The sequence below is a fragment of the Euleptes europaea genome, chromosome 11 (assembly GCF_029931775.1).
Source record: "Euleptes europaea isolate rEulEur1 chromosome 11, rEulEur1.hap1, whole genome shotgun sequence".
In the NCBI taxonomy this organism is placed as follows: domain Eukaryota; kingdom Metazoa; phylum Chordata; class Lepidosauria; order Squamata; family Sphaerodactylidae; genus Euleptes; species Euleptes europaea.
This window is the reverse complement of record NC_079322.1, coordinates 58293969-58320709: the sequence shown is the minus strand read 5'-3', so window position 1 is coordinate 58320709 and position 26741 is coordinate 58293969. Positions and strand designations below refer to the sequence as shown.

Sequence of the window (26741 nt, the reverse complement as noted above, 5' to 3'; positions counted from 1 at the left end):
ATGTTTTAAGGCACACGGACTAACTATTTAGGAAGTTCTAGCTCAAGCTTCAGAACAGCGTCCCCGACAAAGTGCCCCCAACCAATACCTTTTTTGGTGCCCGCCAAGTGCTTTTAGGAAGTGGGCAGGGCCAGGTAGGGCTTTCAAAGGCATCGGATTAGCTGTGCAGATATTTTTTATTGTTGCTTTGGCAGCAGCTGCCACCACAGCACAAGGATCTGCACTGTGTTACTGAAGTTAAGCTGTGGCAAACATTTTGTGGCTGCCTCCACCTCCTGCAGCAGCCATTTTGTTGCTGCACCCACTAGGCTGTGTTTGTTGCTGCACCCACTAGGCTGTGTTTGTTGCTGCACCCACAGGCTCGAAAAGGTTGGGGACCCCTGCTCCAGAAATTTAAAAGACTAATTCTTTGGAATACTTACAGCGCATTCCTGAAATGCACTGGCGGCTCGACCAAAAGGCCTTTGGATGCCTACTAAGGCCTCCGCCAGTGCAGGGGCCCACAACGCCGGCGGCTGGACAATGCATGCCGCCGTGAGTGGCCCCACCGCAGGCGTGCAGGCCCGGCCACTGGTCCTTGGCCGCCACCATGGCAGCGTTGGGTCCGGCCACCACCGCAGCCTCCCGCTGGCCTCCAGCCGCCGGCACAGGCTGCGGCAGTGAGCCGGGAGGTGTTCCAGCGCCCCAGGGCGTTCTGGCGCTGGCCAGGGGGCGGCAAACCATTTTGGCTCGGGAACACCCCTTTTTGTTTTTGCAAAGATACGCCCGCTTTTTGTGAAGATACGCCAGCTTTTTAGGCGTTGGGTAGAGGTTTCAAGGCAACGCCACTGGGTTGCCTACTAAACCCGGCGCAGGCATTCCTTTCAGGAATGCGCTGTTAATCTGTTCTCTCAAACCTCCTGTGGCATCCAGCTCTATTTCAAAACCATTGCCAGAAATTATGGGGAAGGGGAATCATTCCAAACATGCCAGCTACAGACCGGAGCAATGACATCAAGACAAACTTTTCTGGTTCAAGTCTGATCTCATGCAATCACGACAGTGTCCAATCTAGAGGATTACACGTATGAAACCGCCCCCCAAAAGACAGTAAGAATGGCTAGGAAAACATGCACAGGCAGCAGGTAGAATCTGGATAGAAACCCACAGCTCCACTTTGTGACCTTGAGCAAGGGGCAAAGACAACAACGGCTGCCCAATGCCCTGTCACTGCAAACAGAACAGCAACCAGTCCCATGGAAGCAAATGGCCTTGTTTTCCCTACAACAATCCCATCACCAGCCTAATTCTTCTCAAAATGCAGAACACTGGTAACTGCAAATAGCACCATACATTAACCTGTTGCTACGCAACAGTGGCAATTTGTTTATTTCATAGATGGAGAAAATTGGACTGTGGATCCTGACTGACTGACTATTATGGCTGCATTGCCGTGGCATGATTTGAATTAAAACTTGCAGAAGGAGGAGGACAGGTTATAGTCTTTGGCAGCCTGTTTTTAAAATCTGGGCACCAGTCCAATGTAATTCCTCCGTTTAATATTTAATTTGTTTCTGAGCATGACCTGTCCTTTAATTTGAAGAGAAACCATCCAAATCTTTCATCCGCCTATATAAAAATCATTCTGCTTCAGAATTGCTCTCACAATATTAGCCGTATCTTGTAGATAAATTACATTTTATGGTTATAGATGTTAGCATACATGACAGAAAGAATCAAAATTAAGTGTGGATGATAACAACATACCAAATAGGAGAGAATAGAATGTCACACGACAATGAAGAAAAATAATCTAATTCTATAAGTGCAAGCAAGGGCTTGTACCTGTATCTGGGTGGGTACAGAACCCTTCATTCAATGTGTGGTAAAATATTCCTTACCCATCTGCAACATTACGGTGGACAACCAAGCTACCCCCAGCAGTCAGGGGCAGCACACCTGTATTGTGTCAAACCATATTCCCCACAGCCGCCTCATGATAACTCCCCCATACCCAGACCACCACATCGGGCAGAGACAGCCTCTTGCTATGAAGAAGAGTTGGTTTTTATATGCCGACTTTCTCTACCACTTAAGGCAGAATACAACCGGCTTGCAATCACCTTCCCTTCCCCTCCCCACAACAGACACCCTGTGAGGTAGGGGAGGCTCAGAGAGCATGACTAGCCCAAGGTCACCCAGCTGGCTTTGTGTGGAGGAGCGGGGAAACAAATCCAGTTCACCAGATGAGCCTCCGCCGCTCATGTGGAGGAGAGGGGAGTCAAACCCGTTTCTCAAGCTCAGACTCCACTGCTCCAAACCACCGCTCTTAGCCATTATACCACGCTGGCTCTCTTGTGGCCTCTTTGTGCTGCTGCTCTTGTGACCTCTTTAGTCGCAATGTATACAGAAGGGGGGAACTGTCAGATTAGAGAAGGGGCCTTCACTTAGTGGAACAGCACATGTTTTGCATGTACAATATCCCAAAATGTGATCTGTTGGATCTCCAGTAGCAACCTGAATTGCCCAGAATAGCTATACTCAGATCAGCCCTCGGTAGTGCTTGGATGGAAGACGACTAAGGAAGTCCAGGGTTGTTACACAGAGGCAGACAATGGCAAACCAACTCTGCTAGCTTCTTGCCTTGAAAACCCCATGAGGGGTCCCCATGAGTAAGTTGTGACTTGATGGTGCTTAATTATTATTATATTATCTCCAGCAGCGGGTGTTAGGAAAGGACTCTCTCTTTCTCTCTTTCTCTCCCCGAGATTAGGGAGAACTGCTGCCAGCCAGATCAGACAATACCAAGCCAGATGGGCCAGTGATCTGATGGTATACTACAGCTACATGTATCCATAGGGCACCTATAAAGGGAGAGGCTGTGGCTCAGGGACAGAGCATGGCAGAAGGCCCCAGGTTCGCTCCCCTGCACATATAGTCAAAGAAGCATAGTAAGCAGGAATTTTTAAGACCTCTTTCTTCCTTGGACAGATGCTGCAAGTCAAAGTAAACTATTCTGAGCTAGGTGGCCCAATACAGTATAAAAGAGTGTTGTATGTTGGTATATGTCAGGTTTTTACTTAAAGTTAATAGACAATCTTTCATTTGACATCAATTGGGGTCATTCAGTTTTGCAAAAAAACCACCAAAAAAAACCACCAAAAAAACCCCACCAAAAATCCACAGATTAATGTAAAACCAGCCTGCATAAAGTGTTGATTGCTCTGGACTGAAACAATTTTAGGATCTTCCTTGAACAAACCTAAAGTATGATATTATGGCTTATTAAAAGGGGGCCAAGGAAGCTTCCATGTAGTCAAAGTTTGAACCTAGAAAGATCAATGGAAAAAATAAATATGATTTATTGCCTTGATTAAATATCCCTTTAAAATATTAAATCACTTATTCATTTTTAATGTCGCATAATACTGAAGTGAAAATAAAGCTGACATTAATTTTCATTGTTTTTCAGTGAACGTACAATACAGGGCCTAGTCATGCAAGCACTTCACATTTAGGAATCCTCTTGAAGTCACTGATCTTGTTCATTTTTTCCAGGATAAAAGCCAAGGATCCCTTAAAAGTCAGTCCTCCACACACACATACACACAAAGCATAGGATTTGGTTGGCTTTCCCACCAATTTGAGTATGAGAGCTTAAGCCTCATTATGTGTAATAATTATGCTTATTTAAGACAGCTTGGCTGAGCAATGAACAAATCCTAAAAAGGTGGCCATAAAGAAATAAAGCAAAAACATTCAATAATTGCCAGCGTGGTGTAGTGGTTAACAGCAGTGGTTTGGAGTGGTGGACTCTGATCTGGAGAACCGGGTTTGATTCCCCACTCCTCCACATGAATGGCGGAGGCTAATCTGGTAAACTGGGTTGATTTCCCCACTCTTACACATGAAGCCAGCCGGGTGACCTTGGGCAAGTCACAGCTCTCTTTGAGCTCTCTCAGCCACACCTACCTCACAGGGTGTCTGTTGTGGGGAGAGGAAGGGAAGGTGCTTGTAAGCCGGTTTGATTCTTCCTTAAGTGGTAGAGAAAGTCGGTATATAAAAATCAACTCTTCTTCGTCTTGTCCTACTAAAGTTTGTTGCAGGCCTTGCCAGTACCACTGCTAATTGAGAAAATACATTTTTGGAAGAGACATCCGGTGACAGAGAACATCCCACCTTTCCCCCTTTTCTTTTGTGTACCAGTGGGTGGCAGTAAGTGTTCTAGAAGCTTCCAAATCAATTCAGTATTATTTCAGAGAGTACCAATTACCTCCATGAAATGTAATACAATATTTTTTTTTAAGAGCTGCACATTCTGCCTTCCTTCCAAGGGGGGGGGGAGCATATTCTCCTTTCCACCTACCACCTCTCCTAAAGTTTATTTTCTCATTTAACAATACTTTCATCACAGTACCATGGAAGACACAATCCTGAGCGACTGTCGCTATTACTGTAAGAGATCAGAAAAATGAAACCTGACAGTCTCCAAGTATTTTGCTTTGTTTAATACCTTAGAACTTCGCTCCTATGTATGAGATGACAACTTGAGTTAACACAGTCATCAGAAGGGCCTCCTTCCTCCACACCAAAATAGATTTAGCTAAACTCCTCTCAGCTGCTATAAGACTAGGAGAGGATGTTAAAGAGTGGAATGTGCCGCTTGTACTCTGGTAAAGTGTAAATTCCCTGGTAACCACTTGTCATACAGCTGGAAGGGTCTATGCCTCATAAAGACCACATGTTTTGTATGCTAAAGGTCCCAGTTTTGATCTCTGGCATCTCCAATTAAAGGATTTTGGGTTTCAAGCATTGGGAAATATTTACCTTCCTCCTCTCAGAGATGCTGAACAGCCAGTCAGAATACACAGCAGCAAGCTAGATGGACCAATGACCGGACTGTATGTAAAGCAACCTGGTGTCATCTGCAAATTCACCAAGTGATGACTGCGACCGCTTTAGGAGCTAACCATCTACAGCATCCATTCACAAAGAAGTGCATTTCTACCTCTCCCTGCAACCAATAAAGAGTTACTCCTCTCTGTATGGCTGGAGGCCAGCTGATTGGTTTAAACATGGTCATCTTCCCTGACTAACAATTACCCCATACATTGCTTTAAATATATCAGAATGTGCATAACAGCTCAGTGATTCCTTTGTCACTAATTTTAACAACTTCAACAAACTTCAAAATAATTGGAACAAGTTTTTGCTAGTATCTCCAGTGACATCAACACCACAGGTCAGGGCTCCCCTATCAGGCAACACATGCCCCACGCTCTGACTTATGCTTAGCTCTTACAGAACAACAGGAGAGATCATAAACTTGTACTAATTCAGACTGTGGTTCATTTGATGGAGTGGGTTCTCTCTCATGCAGAGATTCCTAGATGACTTGGACTATTAAAAGAATGTATTAGCCAAGTTTCCTGTTGGCACCAAAACTGAAAACTATGTAGCTACTAAACCAGGGGTCTCCAACGTGAACTTCCAACACCTTTCCAGCATCCATGCCACTTTGCGCCATGATTAGTGGCACCTATGCCAGCACGGGGGCACTTACGCCAGCCCCTGGGAATGGCTCAGCAGTTCGGGCCTCAGGCACCGGTGCTGCAGCATTCCTGGAAGCAAATGCCCACACTGGCATGGGGGGCATTCCCAGGGGCAGAGCTGCCTTTAGCCACTTCCAAACCCCTTTCAGCCCTGGAACAGCCCTTCGCTCTGCCACAGAGCTACACAATGGGCGTGTTTCACAGGTTTTTATTTTGAATGCCTTTTCAATTTTAATTTTCTGGCCGAGAAGCCTCTCAGGAATGGGCTGTTAGGGTAGTACACTGTGGCTTAGTTCCCACGGACCAAAGGATTAGCATCAACTAAGCGTGACTTTTCTTGCTTCCCCCTACCCATTGCAGTCCAAGATGCCTCCAAATGCTTCTCCTGAGAAACAGGGATACCAGGAATAGCAGAAGAGGAGGTCAGAAGTCTGGAAAAAACAACAACAACCCAGAGTTGTTTGGTGGGATTGAACCCTTTGGATTTACCAAACATGAACACAAAGCAAAGAAAAACAGGCAGAATTTCAGATAACCAGGCTATGGCAGCCTTTTGGGAACTAACCCTCACAATCAGATACTTTCCAAAAATTAATTCTGTTCGGGTTCATTTGCATTTGTTAAATCCCTCTCTCTGCAGATTTGTCTTGAAGGAAATTTCTGGAACAGCTGTGAAGTAACAGAAGGGGAATCCAGGATAGTCAGGTTTGGTATTCGAGGAACAGTGAACTGGCTTGCACGGAAACTCACTAGATAGGAGTACAGAAATCACGGCAATACTTTGGGAATAAGAATATCGACAATCAAGCAAAATTCTACATCAAACACAGCATTTTTTTATCTCTATGTGTCAGCAATAGCATTTATTTTAGCACATGCTACATAATGTGTGCGCAATCAACACTGTGTAGTCAAATTCTTCTTTGTAGAGGAATATCCTTAAAGCAGATGGAAAGCAGCAAGAATATCAGCTCTGTGTCGGAGTCTATAAGAGGAACATTTAGCCAGTGTTCTCCAACCACTAAGAATTCTTTGTAGACTCAAGTATCATTTTCAATAAAGCTACTGTTTCAATGAAATATGGGGAGGGGCGAAGGGAAGAAGGGAGATGAGGAGGAACTCCAAATGGTGTAAACACTGCTAGAGCTATTTCACACAAGGCAGCTGTTTTTGCTTCAAGTTTTCCCAAAATAACTGGATGCAGATGCTACCATTCATTGCTTTTAAAATTCCTATTCTGCGTTTTGGCGGTTACGTTTCTTCTTGTGCTCACGGTTTTCCACGCAGGGCAGGCCCGAGCCACCATTCCTCACAAGGCAGGTAGGATCTGCCGTCACAGCGAGCCAACAGCCACTGGTCGCAGGAAGCAGAATCCTTATCTTTCTTTCCCGCTCCCCCAGCTGGGGGACCCTTTTACAGAGCTGCTTTTGTCTCCCAATCAACCCAGGGCATCAGTATGATTTTGAGTGCAAAAGCTGAAACCTCCTGAAAAGCTCGCTGGATCTAACCCCTACTGTGAACCAAGAATTCCTTGGCTGTGAATAGAATGGCGCATTTCAGTCAACAACCACCACCCTCCCCTCGTGTCTTTCAAACCTTCCTTAAAAGACCAAAGGATCCAGAACAGCAACGTTTCCTCTTGTTTGCCCAATCACCTTTATTATTATTTTTATTTATTTTATTATTTCAATGTAATACCCTGCTCTCCTCAGCTGAGACCAGGCTCAGAGCAGCTTACACAAGAGTAATAACCCATTTAATCAATAAAACCATTAAAACAGTATTTAAAACGGCCCTAAAGTTATAAAAACAAATTATCCAAAAACTACTTAGGCGCCTCTAGGTGTAAAAAGTTTTAACTAGGAAAGCAGATGGCTCAAGATATAACAATGGTGAGGGTTGGGGAACCCAGCAATCATATATACGAAACCATAGTTGGCCTTCCATTATAGTACTTTCATAACAGTGCTGATAATATTTAAACACAAGATGCTGGACAGCCCACCCAAGCAAGCAGTCGCATGATTCCCACTGCAGGTAGCTGGACACCAAGGAACTGTGCTTGCACAATGTTTTACCTGCCTCTTGTTTCGGCCTACTCCTTGCACTTCTGTTTTAACACCATAGTTTCAAACTAGAAGAACAAAAGCTGCAGAGCATTTCGGGTAACAACCTTGAAGTCATGTCGAGACTCCAACAAAGGAATCCCAGTATAATTGCTTAGCGATGTGGAAACACTTTGCAATCAAATCTCAAACCGTTTCCAGCACCGATCCATTTTTCTACAAAGCCTAATAAAGGACATTCTGTGGATCACAAAACCTAACCCTTAAGACTCTGAAATGACATTTCTGATACTTATGGCATATGTTTACACTTACCCAACGTGCCATAAGGGAAGTCCACGCTCCAGCCTGATTGCCTGGTAGCCCTGACATCAAGGCAGGATGCATGATGGGGTATCATAACAGAGTAACATCTTGCAAGTTGTGACTTTGGGAGATCTGAAACGGGAAAAATTGAATTTGCAGTTAAAATGAGAAATTACTAAACATCTTAAGGACCCCTTACAAGTCATAATGGTAAAATTATCAATTTGACCAACAATTCTGCTTGGGACCTGACATGAAACCAAGGCTTGGATCCAGCACAGCATTAGTGTGGAAGGATTTCCACCGGTGGAGCACAACTTTCTCACCTCCCCAATGTAGCTGCAGACAGAAATCCTTCCATCTGCAGAAACATTGTGCTGGATCCAAGCCCAAGTCCTATATATAAAGCATTAATATAATCTTGTCATTGGGTGGGAGGAGAGGTATCATAATACAATCTAATCAAGAGGATTAAAGGCTATAAAATATAGTAAAGGCTACTGTTTACACAGACCAACGTTTTGTTGAGAGTCGGAAGACAACTCTTAGGAAAACAATTATTAATCCTAATTAAGAAACCATATTAAAAGGTGTCACTGAGAAAGAGTCAGCAGAATTTTGATACTGTTTCCCACCCAAAACACTAGGTCTCTCACTTTTTCACCCAGGTAAGCGTTTTCCTGAATCTCTGACTCAACAAACGAAAATGAGTGTTGCAAGCAAAATGAAGGAGATGATCTGACATGGTATTGCAGCAGAACTGTCAAGTCCAAGTTACTCGTTTGTACAGCTAAAATTGCCAGCGCTACGAGACAGGAAGAACATTCCTTCCATATACACCTGGATAACTAAATTATAATCTGCAAGGATTATGAATAAATTTAACTACAAATGTGATGGCTACATGCCTACCTTAAAAAAATTAAGAAAACTATTTATTATTCTAAGACATAGACCCTAGCAAGATAGTACTATTCAATACCGTGTTCTCTCTGTGCTACAAAAATGGCAATTTAAATATGAAAAGAACACTTGTAAAAAATTTTTACAAAGGATACTCCCACTAACCAAATTGAATCTAATCTAACGACAAGCGAACCTGCCATCCATACTCGAATCTTGCTCTTCTACTGCAGACGAACATGGCTACCCTCCTGAGACCGTCTCAGAGCAGTAACATTTAGATCAGCAACAGAGGGATAGCTTATGTCAGTATACATTTTATTAGTCTTTAAGGTGCCGCTGGACTTCGGTCGCTGCTGCAGGCTAAGATGGCAAATCGTCTGGAGTTATCTTTTTTAAAGGCAGTTTATGCTGAAGTAGGCATCAGGCCAATTTTTTTTCCCCTCATTGAAGTGCCTGCGCTTTTAGCTAGGGGAGGGGAGCGGGAGAACCTTCGCCCTGTCTGTCACAGAACACTGCAAGGGGCCAAGCAGTCCTCTCTCCTGCCCTTGCCAAAGAGACACTATAACGGCATGAAAGGGTTAAGCTGCCAGATAGGGACGTTATTGGCTTCATGAAATATCTAACAGGTAGCCAGCTGACCAACATGCCAACCTAACTACAGGCAGGTGTTCCCAAACCAGACTGATTATCATCAAAACACCACACCCAACTTTATTTATACCCCCACCTTTCTCCCTAATGGGGATCCAAAGCAGCTTACATTGTTCTCTCCTCCATTTTATCCTCACAACAGCCCTGTGATGAAGGGTAGGCTGGGAGAGAATATCTAGCCTGGCCTAATGTCCCTCAGCAAGCTTCCAAGGCAGGGTGAGGATTGCAACCTGGGTCTCCCAGATCCTCGTCTGACACTCTCACTACTATGCCACACGTTTCTTTCCCGTGGGGAGGATTGTGTGGAAAGAATCCAAGAAGAAGAGTTGCTTTTTATATGCCGACTGTCTCTACCACTTAAGGAAGAATCAAACCGGCTTACAGTTACCTTCCCCTCCCACAACAGACACCTTGTGAGATAGGTGGGACTGAGAGAGTGTGACTAACCCCAGGTCTCCCAGCTGGCTTCATGTGAAGGAGTGGGGAAACAAATCCTGTTCACCAGATTAGCCTCCGCCGCTCATGTGGAAGAGTGGGGAATCAAACCCGGTTCTCCAGATCACAGTCCACCACCCCAAACCACTGCTCTTAACCACTGCACCACGCTGGAGCAAGTAGATATTACAAAAAAGGAAACACCAGAAATGGCAAACTAGAAGGGGGAAAAAACTCAGTGCTGTATGAAGCATGTACCGTATTTTTAAATAAACACAGCATCAGTTTGAGGTTCATCTCTCCTTTTCTCTGTGTGTCAAGTACCGCCAAGTCGCTTCATGGAGAAATGAAACTGAACAAGAAGTTTGCCTCAGTCTTTTACATTTGGAGAAGAGTTGTTGTTGAATTGGTTTTTTATATGCCAACCTTCTCTACCACTTAAGGAAGACTCAAACCAGCTTACAATCGCCTCCCCCTCCCCACACCAGACACCCTGTGAGGTAGGTGGGGCTGAGAGAGCTCTAACAGAGCTGTGACTTGGCCAAGGTCACCCAGCTGGCTTCATGTGTAGGAGTGGGAAACCAATCCAGTTCACCAGATTAGCCTCCACCGCTAATGTGGAGGAGTGGGGAATTGAACCTGGTTCTCCAGATCAGACTCCACCGCTCCAAACCACCGCCCTTAACCACTACACCACACTAGCACATGAATGGTGTACGATTGCATGGGGATGGGGAGTACGACTGCATGGGGATGGAGGAGGAATTTGTAAGTCTGGAGAAAAATGTATCTGGAAGATAGGGGGGTTGCTGATAGGAATTGCTAAGGCTATCTTCATTGGAAGGGGGCTATGGGGGGGGAGGATGCAAGACAGACTGTGGAATTAGGAAAATGGGTACTAGAAGACAAATTAAGGCAGGGGGATGGATTAAGCCAGACACTGTGGACCACTATCAGGGGAATCCTTAGCAGAGTTATGCCCGTCTAAATCCATTTAAGACAATGGCCTAGAACAGGGATGGGGAACATCAGGCCCGAGGGTCGTTTAAGGCCTGTGAAACCATTTGGTCTGGCCCTTCATGGGTCCTGACAGATCTCTAGCTCAGAAGGATCTAAGACTGGCGATCCACACTCGCCCATCCTGTGCCACCAGGTGGGCGAGTGAGCCACTGGTTGGATGCCTGCTTGCCCGTGCGCGCGCGGGGGGGGGTCATCGGGGCAGCTGCTTGCTTGGGGCTTGGTCAGCTAATTTTTAAGTTGATAATTTTGTATGGCCCGCGAATGAGGTTATAAATATCCAAATGGCCCTTGGCGGAAAAAAGGTTCCCCACCCCTGGCCTAGAAGGGCAAAACTCTGCTTAGTGCAGCATTGTATGTGGCAGAAGAAGGCTGAAAGACAGCAGCGGGCCAGAGGGGCACAAGGGGAGGGAGCAAGGATGAGACGGAGGCAACAAAGCCAGACAGAAAGACAGTGGCATGGCTTTGGAAAACAGAAGACAAATCGTCGATATCTGTCTGGGAGCCAGGGCTGAGGGCAGAACTGAGCAAGCAACAAATATGCCAGAAAACAAGGAAGGTCAATAACAAGTTTTCCACAAAATGAAAAAAAACACCTGCCTATTATAGCCTACCCCATATGAAGATGTTGGCTGCTTCCACCCGGAGATTTTTCTCTGCTTCAGCTATCAGACTGCAATGCTTGGGTGGCAGAAAGCATCCACGTGACATTATGGTCTAATTGTGCCTCAAGCATCCCTTCCCTGCCCTCGGTACACTTTTTACCATATCTGCTTTTCTGTTATCTTTTTTTGGGAACACCTCAATCAAAATGTGTTTTCAGCTGGTCTGGACAGGAAAGTGCACACCCCCCCACCCCCCAAAAAAAGCCTCACTGCATCCCACAACACTCAAACATTACATTATAAACAATAAAAATGAATAAAAGATTTAATACACTAACCACACAATCCTAAATCTTCTAAGATCACTGAATGGGCTAATTTCAGAGGGTGTACTCTAGTTTAGGACTGCTGCGTAAGATATCTATCAGTGGATAAAAGCAATGTACAACAAGAGTTAAAGCATATTGTAATGAAGACTGTTGCTGTATATGTGTTAAAATCTATTTGCACAGCACCAATATATACAGTTACAATAAACAGCAGGAAAGAAATCTAAGAAACACGACATACCCCTCAATGAATTAGCTGGCAGATTTTTGAAAACCCCAACTGAACAGAGTCTGCCCGTGTGGAAAGGCAAAGACAGAAACACCCATTTTTATTCAGTTGTGATTTATATTTTTCTATAAGGTCTTCTTTGATTACTCCATTGATTTCACACTTTCCTGTATGTTCTCATGACTACCACTTAAATCTATCTGCTGTCTAGTAATGATAAGGCTGTTACTCTATCCATAGTTTACTACTTAACAGCTGCTTTGAAGATACGCCGAAAGTTATAATCAAGTTATGCCTAACTGCTCCTTTGCATACAGACGCTCTTTTTGCACTGGAACTGGAGAAACAGGACAATAACTGAACGCCAACTGAAAATTTTAAAACGTCTTTGCACAGAATCAAAGCAACAACAGAGACTGCACCCAAGGCAAGCCTCCTGGGGAAGACTATTCCACAAATGTGGTGCCACCATCAAAAAGGCCCCGTCTTGAGTTCCCACCTGCCTCCATTCAACTGTGAGAGGCACCCAAAGCAACGCCTCTGATAAAAATTGCAAGGAACTAGCAGGACTTTATGAATGCAGGAATCCTTCCCTACTCCCAAATGGTTAAGGGCTTTAAAGCTTGAAAATCAATATGCTGAATTGCACCCAGAAAGTACACCAGAAGGCAGTGACTAGGGGCTGTGACCATAAGCCCTAGCTGCAGCATTACTAGGGTTGCCAACCTCCAGGTGGTGGCTGGAGATCTCCTGCTATTACAACTGATCTCCAGCCAATAGTGATCAGTTCACCTGGAGAAAATGGCCACTTTGTCAACCGAACTCTATGGCACTGAAGTGCCTCTCCTCCCCAAACCCCGCCCTCCTCAGGCTCCACCCCAAAAACCTCCCGCCGGTTGCGAAGAGAGACCTGGCAACTCCAAGCATTATGGACCTGGTGAAATTTCTGGGGGAATTCTGAGATATGCATAGGGAACTTTAACTGAGTAATAACATATATTTTTTACCTTATTTTGCACTATCAGCTTTGGCCTTATTTGTTATCTCCTGTGACTGGTGCAGCCCTTTTATTTCTCCTTGCCACCATAAACAAGGGAACTGGCCTATAAGTCATTGCTATTTTTAAAACTTTTCACAATGCTGGGTAAGGTTTCTGTAAGTGTGAATTACTGAGTAATTGTTCTTTATTTTATCCAGGAACACAACACCGGGGTCAGCCAGCAGCCATAATTACAATAAAAAATAAAGAAAAAATAAACCAAACAGCAACAGTTAAAAAAACAAAAAACAAAAAGGGCCTTTTAAAAGCAGCTGTTGCTAACCAATGATGTTATAATGACATTTTTGTAAAAAAAAAAAAATAAGCTGCCACCTACATGGCAGCATTCATGGAGTATTTGACTATATTTGACCAGGGTCAAAAAGGAGGCCATCAATTGACACAGCAACTGACAAGATGTGCCTGGACAAATGAAGACACTGGAGGGATGGGAATATACTGGACAAAAGGTTATCTTTAATCAAAAGCTCTTTCAGAAGCCTAACATGTACTTGCACGGAGTAGACAAGCGGGAGGAGGAAAAAGCTTGTGCATAAAACGGGAACTCGAGATTAAAAGATAAATTGATTTTCGACTCCACGGGCAGCCTTACGTGATGGATAATGGGCAAAGAGCCATGTTTAAGAGTGCTTGACATCACGTTAACATAAAGAGGAAGTGGGACGTTCACTGTTGTGTCAGCAGCATGCCCTCCCAGTAAAGTTAGCACATTATAACTGAAAAAATATAATCTGTGGTTCTTGTGAAACATGCATTATTCCTTACAGATGGGTATTTATGTCCATTTCCTCCTAGGTGAAAGGTTATCTGTGGACATATTAGCCAACAGCTGCTTATGATTTTGGATTGCATGTTATTCTTGGAAAAGGAACAGCCTTTAATGCACGCTAAACGTAACCATGTGTTCTTGATATCTTAGTTCCAGCGTGTCAAAAGTTCAAAAGAATAAATATTCTTCAAAGGTAGGGGGGTTTTTTTTGGGGGGGGGGAGAGACCAGGGGAGAGACCATTAGCACAATCCACAAATACCACCATTTAATCTGATCAAGTTAAGGACAACTTTGTCGCTTTGAAAAAGAAGGTACATTTTATTGCTAATTGTTCCTTGTTTTAGATACAAGATATGCTTACCCAGGAACAACCATGAGCTTTGTGTGAACTGTAAAGCAATATATTAATGTATTTAATGAAGTGTATCCACCTGACCCTAGAAGCGAAAATGACTAAACTGAGGCTATCGTATTTTGGTCACATTATGAGAAGACAAGAGTCACTAGAAAAGACAGTCATGCTAGGAAACGTTGAGGGCAGCAGGAAAAGAGGAAGACCCAACAAGAGATGGATTGATTCAATAAAGGAAGCCACAGCCCTCAATTTGCAAGATCTGAGCAAGGCTGTCAAAGACAGGATGTTTTGGAGGACATTGATTCATAGGGTCACCATGAGTCAGAAGCAACTTGACGGCACTTAACACACACACACACACACACACACATATCCACCTTTATATGGGACATAGTGTTCATACAGATCCTGGCTTCTCAAAACCCAGGCTCTCAAACACGAGGCAAAATGATGGAGCTGTATTTGCAGGCTCCACGGAGGTCACCACCACCTTCACACAGATACCACTCTCTGCAGAGCAGATTCTCAGAGCCTCTTTGAATGTTCCAAAAGAATCACAGACACTTCCCCTCCTCCCTCTCTCCAAGGTCCTTTGCAACACTGAAAGCTGCTTGCAGAAGTTTCTCCTTGTGACTGCGGTGCTTTGACCCCTTGAAAGTGCTAACCAAATGTGAAGTGTTGGACACTAAAAGCTGCCTTTTGCCATGTCGAACAACTGGTCCATCTACCTCGCTGCAAGAGCTCCCCAAGGTCTTGACTGAGCTCCCTTCCAAGCTGTGCTGCATCAAGTGTTGGGAATTGGAGCATGTGGCCCAGCATTTGAACAAAGGACCCCTCCCCTGAATGAGAGAGGGATGCAATTCTGCCTGAACAAAAAGAGGGCTATGCATGGGTGACATTGCAGGAAAACTGGAAAGTCTGGCAAAGCAAATACACAACTCTGCTGCCTTACCCATGTGAGACACATCCCTCACTCATGCACTATCAGTCCCTCGCCACTCAGGGATTGGCAGAATAATGTGTGAATTGCCTCCACTGAAAAGCACGCCACTTGAGAAGATTGAAAGCAACATGAAGGTTTGTTCTGCAACATGCAAGGCATGCAATGGCTACCGTAATTGACATATGAAGGCTTCTGGGCAGTGAATGTCTGTAACAAAGAAAATATCCAGAGATACAACCCCATATTCTCCCACCAGCCTCAGCTGAAGGAAGCAATCATGAAACCTGGGGTGGCTAATGGAAGAAGAGCGGGAGGAAGTGAGAAAACAGTAGTGTTTTCAGCCTGCTGGCTTCTACTTCTCCGAACCAGGAGACAGAAGAAAATTGTATTTTATAGCAGCTAGGCCATAAACATTTACCCTTCACAGGCAGTTCTTAAAATATAAATGGGGTTTATTTAACAAAGGGGTAGGAAATCAAGCAGGAAAGTAAGTACAGAAGTTTCAAACTTAGGCAAGAGAATTAAAGTTAAAACCAGAGAGGTGATAGAGTCTTCAGTTTGTCTGGGTTTCCCAAAATTTCCCAGTGTCTTTCCTGCAGGTTGGCTGGCTTTCTGCGGTGCCACTGCTACAGATCGGGAGGTTACAGCTCTCTTCCATGCTCACAAGGCTAGGCCATTCTCTGCACAAAAGACACTTCCCTTCTCCTTAGACATCTTTCTTCATACCTTCTCCTCAGTTGCTGCCTCCTCCTCCTCCTCAGGGACAAACACTGATGAACTCCACCAGGAGGGCCCAAATGCATAAAGTTACACAGGAAAGTTCCAGCTTTTCAAATACAGAAGTAAATTCATATGTGAACAACAAATGCACGGTATCTCTATTGAAAATAACTATTGTTAACATTTACAAAAAAACCAACAACACATTTTCCTTTGCTTGTTGGCAGAAGCATCCACAAAGGGGCTTACAGTAGAAAGACATCACTTTAAACCAGGAGTCCCCAACATTTTTGAGACCACAGGGCACCGTTGGAATTCTGACAGTGGGTGGTGGGCACAACCATGGCTGCTGCAGCTTATCTTCAGTCACACTGTGAAGATCCTTATGCTGTGGTGGCAGCTGCTCCCGCAGCAACGTTTTTAAAAATCTACCCACCCAATTAAATCTCCAGCAGCTAATCCGAGGCCTTGCTGGGCAAAAGCCCCACCTGGCCTCACCCACTTTCTAAAAACATTTGGTGAGTGCCAGGAAAAATGTTGATAGGCCTCACGTAGGGTTGCCAACCTCCAGGTAGCGGCAGGAGATCTCCTGCTATTACAACTGATCTCCAGCTGATAGAGATTAGTTCACCTGGAGAAAATGGCCATTTTGGCATTTGGACTCTAAGGCATTGAGGTCCCTCCCCTCTCCAAACCCCACCCTCCTTAGGCTCTACCCCAAAAATATCCTACCGGTGGCAAAGAGGGACCTGGCAAACCTATGGAACCATGGCACCTGCAGGCACCATGCTGGGGACCCCTACTTTAAACAAAAGGGGGAAATACATTGCATAAACAGAAACCAACAGTTTAACAATGGAATTAGCCAGTACTCTGTCCAAAAATCACTCCCCCAAACCCAATCTTAGCTAATCCAAAAGCTTGTCTAAACAAAAAGGCTTTCACTGCCTTCCTAAAAGCTACGAGAAGAGTAGCCAGCCACATCTCACTGTGGGAGAGGACAATTCCACAGTCCTAGTGCCACCACACTAGGCCACACATGGCCACTTGAAGAACCTCTGACACCAGGGTCCATAGAGTACAGTCTCACGAGATAACGTTGATATCCTGGCAGGCTAATATTAGAGGCGGTGGTCCTCCAGATACCCTAGTGCCAAACTATTTAGGGCTTTAAAAAGTCAAAACCAGCACTTTTAATTGGGCCCGGAAGCAAACTGGTAATGGAGATCAAAGTTGGTATTATAGGATCCTAGTTGTAGTCCCAAACAATAACCTGGCATCCACATTTTGAAATTTCCAATAACTTTTCAAAGGCAGTCTACACACAGCACTTTACAGCAGCTTAATCTGCAAACTACCACAGCGTGTGCAACTGTGGCCAAGTCAGTCGGTATACAATTTTAGAGTTTCCACACTTGCAGAAAGGAGATAATCTTACAAAGTAGTCTCCGGCCAGAGAAAGAACAGCTTTGTGTCTGACATGATGAACAAGAACCGTCTAAAGGAGATCAAAATCCATCTAAAGGGGATTAGACATATTCTAACAGTGGTTACAAGCCACAGTGACTAAAAAGAGCCCTCCGCATTCAGAGGTCGTAAACCTCTGAATACCTATGCTGGCCAATGGCCATAACAATAAATGTTACAACCTCTGAATACCAGTGCCAGGAAGTAGCATCAGGGGAAGGCCTTGGCCTCTATACTTTGTTGTTGGACCTCCAGAGGAACCGGCTGGCCTCTGTGTGAGACAGGATGCTGGACTAGATGAACCACTAGTCTGATCCACCACCTCCTCAGTTCCTGGGACTATAAAGGAGGGGGTGGAGGAAGTGAGTATCTGCCTGTTGGGGAGAGTTTGTTTCATAAAGGGCAGAGCTGTTGCTACATGCTCTGCCTTATGAACTAGAATCGTAGAGTTGGAAGGGGCCATTACAGGCCATCTAGTCCAACCCCCTGCTTAATGCAGGATCAGCCTAGAGCATCCCTGACAAGTGCTTATCCAGCCAACAGGAACAACTCCCTGCCCTCCTCTAAGTGACAGCCCCTCAAATGCTTAAAGAGAGCAATCACATCCCCCCTCAACCTCCTCTTCTCCAGACTAAACATTCCCAACTAGTTTGTTAATGGCAAGTACTAATTGTGAAACTGCTTATTTTGCATAATTGTGAAATCTGATTGTATTTGGTGCATTTCGTACATTGTAAGCCACATGGTGTAGTGGTTAAGGTGTCTGACTAGGACCTGGGAAACACAGGTTCGAAACCTCACTCATGCCATGGAAGCTTGCTGGGTGACCTTGGGACAGTCTCACACTCTCAGCTCTGACCCTGGCTATTACCTGGATGAGAGGCTGCCAAGAAATACCAAGGTTGTGATACGTAGGCAAGCAATGGTGAACCATCTTCAAAGGTCTTTTGCCTTGAAAACCTTACAGGGCCGCCATAAGTCAGCTGTTACTTGACAGCAAAACAATTTTTTAAAGGGCCTGGCCTAATGTGGCATACCTGAGGGAAACCAGAATGTGTGACAAAAAGAATTATAATGGCTCTCAACAATTGTTGATATCTCCTGAACGAGCCTTGTTAGGGATGGCTCTCTTCAAGCACCAGTTCGCTCCCACACAGATAAAGGTTACAGTTGACCGACCTACACTAGATCAAGACCTCTCAACCATGGGTGAGATCAGGACCTGTCCAAAAAACTGCAACATGGTTAACAGATGTCCCTCAACTACATAATGGACTTTGCTCCTCACATTTAACCAGTGCAATCCTATGCAGAATTATTCTTATCTTAGACTGGAGTAACTCTGGCTAGGATAGCTCTGTAAATACCTTGAACCTCCTTAAGCATAATCTTTGTTTTAAAAATATCAAGCAATTAAAAAAAGTATGTTACTCACTACAAGTCACTCTGAAAGCTTAAACAATAATAAAATCTGTTGACTAATTCCAAAGATATATTCATCAAATACTCCTTTGGGATTATTCCTAGTTAATGTTGCAGGTATCAAAACCCGTGAGGGGGGGAGAGATAAAACACAGCCCTGCATCAATGGTTTACCACATCACACTTGTCCATCTGACAGACACTCAGTCAAGCTTAACCTTAATTAATGACCTGGACTAATACCTGCTTATAATTTTTTTTTAAACATTGAAGGCAACCATGTGAAATCTTTATGCAAGACCTCCCTCCCCTGCCAAAAGGCAGCCAAAGAAAGTTGTCAGTAGACAAGTAGGCTTCGTATGAGCTGGCAGACAGTAGCAGAAAGAGGCCATTATATGAAAAAAGCAATTTTCCACATTAACCTTTAGAATTCCTTTGCATATGGAAAATAGGGCTGATTTTAGAGTGCAGGGGTCTAAAACTGAAGGAAATCCACATGGTGCTCATCAGAGCCCATATTTTTGCTTCCAGTACCTAATACGTGCAAACAAAGGATAGGAGAGGCATCTGACCTACACAGCAATGGGGTGTTATAGGAAGAGAGGGGCTGAACTGTTCCTACAGCCACAGGGGTGCAGCAAAAAGAAGATGTTGTACAACAAGATGGTTAAGAACTCCCCAAATCAACTTCATCCATTCCTAATGCTCATGTTAATGATTGCTTGGAGAGTCCGTTTTTTTATTACAAAACACTTAAATGGCCATTTAAACTAATGCATTTGGGCACACACACAAAAAAAAACATTTGTTAAAGAAGTAACTAGAAGGAACAATTTCTTCCCTTCTGTCACTCAGGAATGCTTCTATCTCTCAGGAACTATTTCTTCCTATCTATCACTCAGAAGCGCTTCTCACTCAGGAATGGCAGCAGATGCTCTGTTTATATAGACAAATGCTAAAAAGAGGCAAGAAGGAACAATGCAATTGAAAATTTCAACTTGGACTCTACGTTAGCAGCAACAGGATCGGATGGTCCCAGGGTGTCGATCTGTCCAGTTGTGTGAGGTACCATTCAGCTAGTACAGACAGTCTGATGTTGCCTAAAGATGTGGATAAAATTCTGGAAAGTTTGAGACTTACCACCTGTTTGTACAACCCTTGCCCCTCCTGGCTGTATAAATCTGCCAGGGGGTGCCGCTGGCAGACTGGGTCCAGGAGATAGTAAATGCCTGAGAGACGGGGTGGTCGCTCCTGCCTTGAAGCAGGCAGTGGTCCGTCTACTCTAAAGAAATCTACTCTGGACCCAGGAGAGTTGAATAACTTCCATCCAGCCTTCGTTTCTTTGAAATTAGGGTCCTTTCCCCTGCTGGACTCCACATACCGCTGGAGACAGTACGTAAACTAACTGCAGCAAACAGACCAGGAAAAGGAATCCCCCAGCAGTAGAATGGACAGACCACCCTCCGGGTCTTTATAACATTAATATTCCCCTCTAGGTAGGGCTGTTGAATTAAAAAAAATTCGGTATAGTTCGGATTTGGCTGAATTCAGCCCGTTTAGATTCGGGATATGCCGAAGTCCGAACTCCCCCACTTCGGATCCGTTCAATTCGGCGCGAATTCAAAGTTCGGAAAAAAATTCGGCCGAATAAAGCCATTAAAAACACAATCGCGCCTTTCTGCGGCTCTGGGGGGGGCATTTTTGGGGTTAGAGGTCCCAAACTTTCGGCAGAGCTTCAAAGGACGTTTATTGAAAGACTCCCCAAGTTTTGTAAAGATTGGGTCAGGGGGGGCTGAGATATGGGCCCTGAAAGGGGTCCCCCCCACCCTTAATGTGCATCTCTCAGCAGAGCTTGCCGCCCACGCACAAAGCTCCCAGCCCCGACAAAAGCTGAGAAAGCAACTGCAAAACAACTGCAAAACAACACAACCTTGTAAAACAACACCTTTGCAACACACAACTGAAACCTCCCCCCTCAAACCAGGGAGCGAGAGACTCGAGGGGGAACACACACCCCAGGCAGAACCAACGAAAGCCCCCTTTGGCTTCCCCCCCACCCACAGAAACTGCTCCCTCCCCACACACACACAGACTCTGCTTTCCCACACACACACACACATACACAGGAGAAAAATTATAGATTAAAGCCCCCAAAGGGGTCTTACTGTGGCTGTCTTCTGTTCCATCAGGACGGGCTGGGGAGGACTTGTAATCCAAGATGATTCCAATTAGGCACGGGAGGTTTTGCTCTGGAGAACCTGCACAGGATCGGCTGATCCATTCATCCCAATAGGGAAAAGGGGAAAAGGGGAAAGGGGAAAGCCCATATCTCGGGACCCCCTGACCCAATGTTCACAAAACTTGGGGGGTATCTTAAGAACACTGGTCTGAAACTCCGCTCAAAGTTTGGGATCTGCACCCCCAAAACTGCGCCCCCTGCAGCCATGGAAAGAGAAAAGGGGGGAGGCGATATTTCTGCCCCCACTGAACCCATCTTTACAAAACTTGGGTAGTATCTTAAGAATAATTGTCTGAAGCTATGCTAAAAGTTTGGGGACTATATCCCCAAAAAAGCTCCCCCTGCAGCCACATAAATGGAAAAAGGGGGGAGGGAAAAGGGGGAGAGCCCATATCTCGAGACCCCCTGACCCAATGTTTACAAAACTTGGGGGTATCTTAAGAAGCTTCATCTGAAGCTCCAGTGAAAGTTTTGTGTCTGTACCCCAAAAAATGCGCCCCCTGCAGTCATGGAAAGAAAAAGGGGGGAGCCCATATCTCGGGACCCCCTGACCCAATGTTTACAAAGCTTGGGGGTATCTTAAGAAGCTTCATCTGAAGCTCCAGTGAAAGTTTTGTGTCTGTACCCCAAAAAATATGCCCCCTGCAGCCACAGAAAGGAGTGAATGTGCACAAGCACCCCCCACACACACACACGAGGATTTCGCTCTCTGTCAGGCTGTTATCTCAGTTTCTATGTTGCCTCTGTTCCTTTGCTGAACCGTCCAGACCTCAAGGACAGCTCCACATACCAAAGCCTGGGAAAGTGTGCTCTGTTTAGGCTTTGGTGATGCTTTGTAATCCCCCGCCGTTTTCAAGCCTTATATTGCCAACTAGCTAGCAAGACACTCATAGCTGTCATTTTATCTTCTGTGCACTGTATTGCCTATTTGACCAGTAAAAGCCATCTGCTTGGATTCTAAATGTCTCTGTGGTGATTTCTGGTTCTTTGGGTCAAGAGCTCACATTATGACAGCTATCCCCTTCATCACCCTTTTCATCAGTCAGGCTGGAGCCCAGGAGGGTTCGCCTGCCACTCGGATGGGAGCTAAGACAAAGCTCTCCGAGTGAGTTTACCATGCCTGGAGCCCCGTGTGGCTCGCCTGCCGCTCGGATGGGAGCTACTACAGAGCTCTCCGAGTGAGCCCGGTCCCGGTGGATCTGTTCCCCGGAGCAGGAGCTCTGGAAGGGTCTCCTCCTTGATACCTTCCTTTGGGGACGCCCTAGACTACGTTCATCGGGCAGAAGTGGAACGTAGCCGCCTGACTGGACTTGTAAGGGCGTAGCGTGGAGGCCAGCGCCCGCCACGACCTCCTAGTGTCAGATTGTCTAGTGGAGGATGCTCAACTGGCCCGGTTGTGCGGAGCCGGGTTAAAAGTACTGGCAAAACGGATGGTTGCGCTCCTCCACGGAATGACCTCGACCACCGCTTCAATGGCCGGGATTGCTCAGCTGTCAACCCCCGTCTTTGGCGTCAACGCAGCGACCTTAGCGGTTCAGGTCCTGCCGCAACTGGATCTTCCGGATCAAGCCGGCTCTATGTCGGCATGGGAGCAGGAAGCTCTGCCACTAGTGACCACGACCCTAACCACCAAACTTGAAACGGATCAAGTTTTAGCGGATCGTAAGGGAACCAAAGAGGACTTGCACTATGAGGAAACTCTCTGGACTGCAAACTTCCGAATCAGCCAGCCCCGTCGCTTAGGTGATGCGGGCAAGGATATGTTTTTGCTCCGACAGCACAATCGGGAACACATAGACCGGGTGGCCCACTTGCAGGGTCAAATGCACGTTTTGCTTCACGACAACGACTGCTTGCAGCAGATACAAGCCGACCCGGATGGCTCGGCCCCAGCTCCACAACCAGGGTCTCCGGATCAGGCTCAACCGCAGCAACCTGCAGCACCTCTGGGCGGAACGCCCATGTTGCCAGTAACTCTAGCAGTGCCTGTGGCGCCAGGGGACCCCAGAGCTCCCGTCCTGCCACCCCCAGGAAGTCCAGGGGTCCCGTTGCTTGGATCTACACCAGCACCCGTACTACCTCCAGTTCCATGGAGACTACCCAAACTGAAGATCTCTTTTGCCAGCTCGGCAGAGATACTACCTTGTCAGCGACCCAAGGTGAGGGGAGACCAAAAGCCTCCCCCCGAAGTCTCCGTTCCCTGCCCGCAGAGATCAGCACGGCCCCCTCGAGATCGCGAATCCCGATTCCAAAGGGGAGCTTGCCTCGTTTGCGGCGCGATGAACCACTTTGTTTCAGCATGTCCTCAACGCCTGGAACTCCCTCGACCGAATGCATTGCCCCGAGCTCGGGGACGACCTCAACGCAGAGGCACCGCGGCCACCCGCAGTACAGCACCGGGACGGCCCACACCCTCTGCACTTCCTACTTCTGCAGACCCCTCCGGGTCCTGGATTACAAGTGCCCCATTGGGGGACTCGCTTCCTGACCTCTCGCAAAACTGGGGAAGATCTCAACGCGGAGGCGCCGCGGCCGTCCGCAGTATAACGCCAGGTCGGGGACGACCTCAACGCAGAGGCACCGCGGCCACCCGCAGTACAGCACCGGGTTGGCCCACACCCTCTGCACTTTCTACTTCCGCAGACCCCTCCGGGTCCTGGATTACAAGTGCCCCAGTGGGGGACAATTCTTCGTCTTCGGACAGGGATCTTTCCTGGGATACCCCAGCGTTAACCCTGGACTCGCTTCCTGACCTCTCACAAAACCGGGGAAGGTCTCAACGCGGAGGCGCTGCGACCGCCCGCAGTACAACGCCAGGTCGGTTCACACCCTCTGCACTTCTGTTCAGAGACTCTCCCGATCTTCCTGTTTCTACAGACCCCTCCGGGTCTCGGATTATAAGTGCCCCAGTGGGGGACCATTCTCCATCTTCGCACAGGGATCATCTCCAGGATACCCCAGTGCTAAACCTGGACTCGCCTCTTGACCTGTCTAATAACCGGTCACAGTCTGTGGTGAATGGAACGTCCCCGCAGATCCCCGCAGTTTCTCCTGTAAAACCTACGAAACCGACGAAGGTGAAAGAAGTAGAAAGTACGGTGTATGTGGACGCAGTGTTACAACACTATAAAGGGGGCCCCCAACTGCCTGTCAAGGCACTTATTGACTCCGGTTGCGCTCGCACTCTCATCAATGAAGCCACATTTGCAGCACTCAAAGTCAAGTCCGAGGCTTTACCAGCCCCCGTCCATGTTGCCCAAATGGATGGGAGCCATTTCAAAGGGGGCCCAGTTGATCATCGCACTATAGGGGTGGCGATGGGAATTGGCTCCCACTGGGAGCAAATAGACTTTACCATAGCCCCTATCCGATTTGAAGTGGTCCTGGGAATTAACTGGATTAAAGGTCATAGTCCCAGTATAGACTGGGACACGAACACGATCTCCTTTGCCAGCCCCAAATGCGACCAGCACCGACAGCAAGTTGCGGTGCTGTCTCCACCCGCTTCGGCATTAATCTCCGAAGTCCCATCACCGCCATCCCTCCCTGATGTATACCAGGACTTTGCTGATGTCTTCAACATTAAAGAATGTGATGCCTTACCCCCCCACCGGGCCACTGACTGTGCAATTGAAGTGGTAAAGGACTGCACACTAACCAAGAGTAAAATTTACCCTATGAGCGCTTCCGAGCGCACTGTACTACGAGACTTTTTGGACAAAAACCTTGCCAGAGGGTTCATTCGCCCATCGAATGCCCCAAACTCAGCCCCTGCATTTTTCGTCCGAAAAAAGGAGGGCGACCTTCGCCTATGCATTGACTTCAGAAAACTCAATGCAGTTACTCAAGCCAACGCTTATCCTATACCACTAATATCAGATATTTTGGGGCAGTTGCAGGAGGGTCGTATATTCTCCAAGTTGGACTTAGTAGAAGCCTACTACCGGGTCCGCATCCGCGAAGGAGACGAGCCCCTCACTGCCTTCTCTAGCTGTTTTGGAATGTTTGAATTCCTCGTGATGCCTTTCGGGTTGAAAGGGGCCCCGGGGGTCTTCATGCAACTCATCAACGAAATCCTCGACGATTTGCTGTATCGCGGGGTGGTGGTTTATTTGGATGACATTCTTATTTATTCAAAAACCATGGATGGGCATGTAGTTTTGGTCCGAGAAGTTCTGCAGCGCCTGCGCAATCACCAACTCTTTGCAAAGTTGGCTAAATGCGAATTTCATCAGAGCAAAATAACGTTCTTAGGATACATAATCTCCCACCATGGCCTTAGCATGGACCCTACCAAGGTCCAATCCGTTCTCGATTGGATCCCTCCTACCAACCGCAAACAAGTGCAACAGTTTCTGGGTTTTGCTAATTTCTATCGCGGGTTCATCCCTAACTTCGCCCAAGTGGCGCTACCCATTACTGACCTGCTGAAAACCAAGGGTAAAGAAAACTCGGCTACTTTACCCTCCGCTAAAATACTGTGGACTGATCAATGCCAAACCGCTTTTGTAGCCCTCAAACGCCTCTTCACTTCGGAACCCGTGCTACGGCACCCAGACCCAAATCGAATGTTCATTGTGCAAGTCGATGCCTCCGACGTGGCTATGGGAGGGGCTCTTCTTCAAAAAGGACCGGATGGTCTCCTTCACCCTTGCGCTTACTTCTCGAAGAAGTTTGCGCAATTGAACTGGCCCATTTGGGAGAAAGAGGCATCGGCCGTTCACCATGCACTTACTCTATGGCGACAATTCCTGGAGGGGTCTATAGTCCCCTTTGAAGTTTGGACCGATCACAAAAATCTAGCTGCCCTCACGGGGTCCCATAAATTGTCCGCAAAACAGCAGCGTTGGGCAGAATTCTTTGCTCAGTTTCGTTTCGTCCTGAAGCATGTCCCTGGGAAACAAAACGTTCTCGCAGATGCTCTCTCCCGGTTACCTCAATACCCGGCGAAACTCGATCGGCCAACAAACTCTTTATTTACACCCGCACAAAGAGAAGCCCTGCCTGTACTAGCTGTACAAACTCGATCCCAGACGCTGCCGCAACGGAAGCACGCAATAACCGGAGCGCAAGCTCCTCCAGCCCTACCGGCTGCCCAGCCGCCTCCGCAACCGAAACTCATGATGGCCGGCGCTCCCGCTCCTCCAGCTCCACCGGCCGCCCTGCCACCTGCAGTCTGCACACCACCGCAAGTAAGCGCTTCCCCCTCGTCAACCCCCATGACTGCTCCTGATGCCACTATGACCAAGGGGGGGGGTCCCCATCTCCGAATCCTTCTTAAAGTCCCTTCAGGAACAATGCCTTATGGAACGCTCAGATCAAACCCTGCCTCCTGGTGTAATCGAACAAGGAGGCTCTTGGTACAAAGACTCAAAATTGTATGTGCCCAAAGCGCTCCGAAAAGACGTTTTACACTTGGCTCATGGAGTAAAGACAGCTGGACACTTTGGGTTCCTGAAAACCCTTCACCTGTTGCGCAGACAATTTTGGTGGGGGGGAATGCGTTCTGACATTGACTCTTTTATTCGCAGCTGTCCTATTTGCGCCACAGTGAAACGTTCTCAAGGCAAGCCCCCAGGTCTACTGCAACCACTTGAAATACCCAACAGACCCTGGGAAGTGATTGCTATGGATTTTATGACGGATCTCCCTCTCAGCGGGGGAAAAACTGTATTATGGGTTATCACTGA

General features: G+C 46.6%; 1 protein-coding gene across 1 annotated transcript in view; it reads right to left on the bottom strand.

The window, feature by feature from the left end:
• KIAA1217 (KIAA1217 ortholog) overlaps positions 1-26741 on the bottom strand; it is a 452893-nt gene that overhangs the window by 404561 nt on the left and 21591 nt on the right. Inside the window, exon 2 of the mRNA XM_056857670.1 lies at positions 7913-8035. Coding sequence (XP_056713648.1) covers positions 7913-8035 — 123 coding nt within the window. The remainder of the gene's footprint in view (positions 1-7912; positions 8036-26741) is intronic.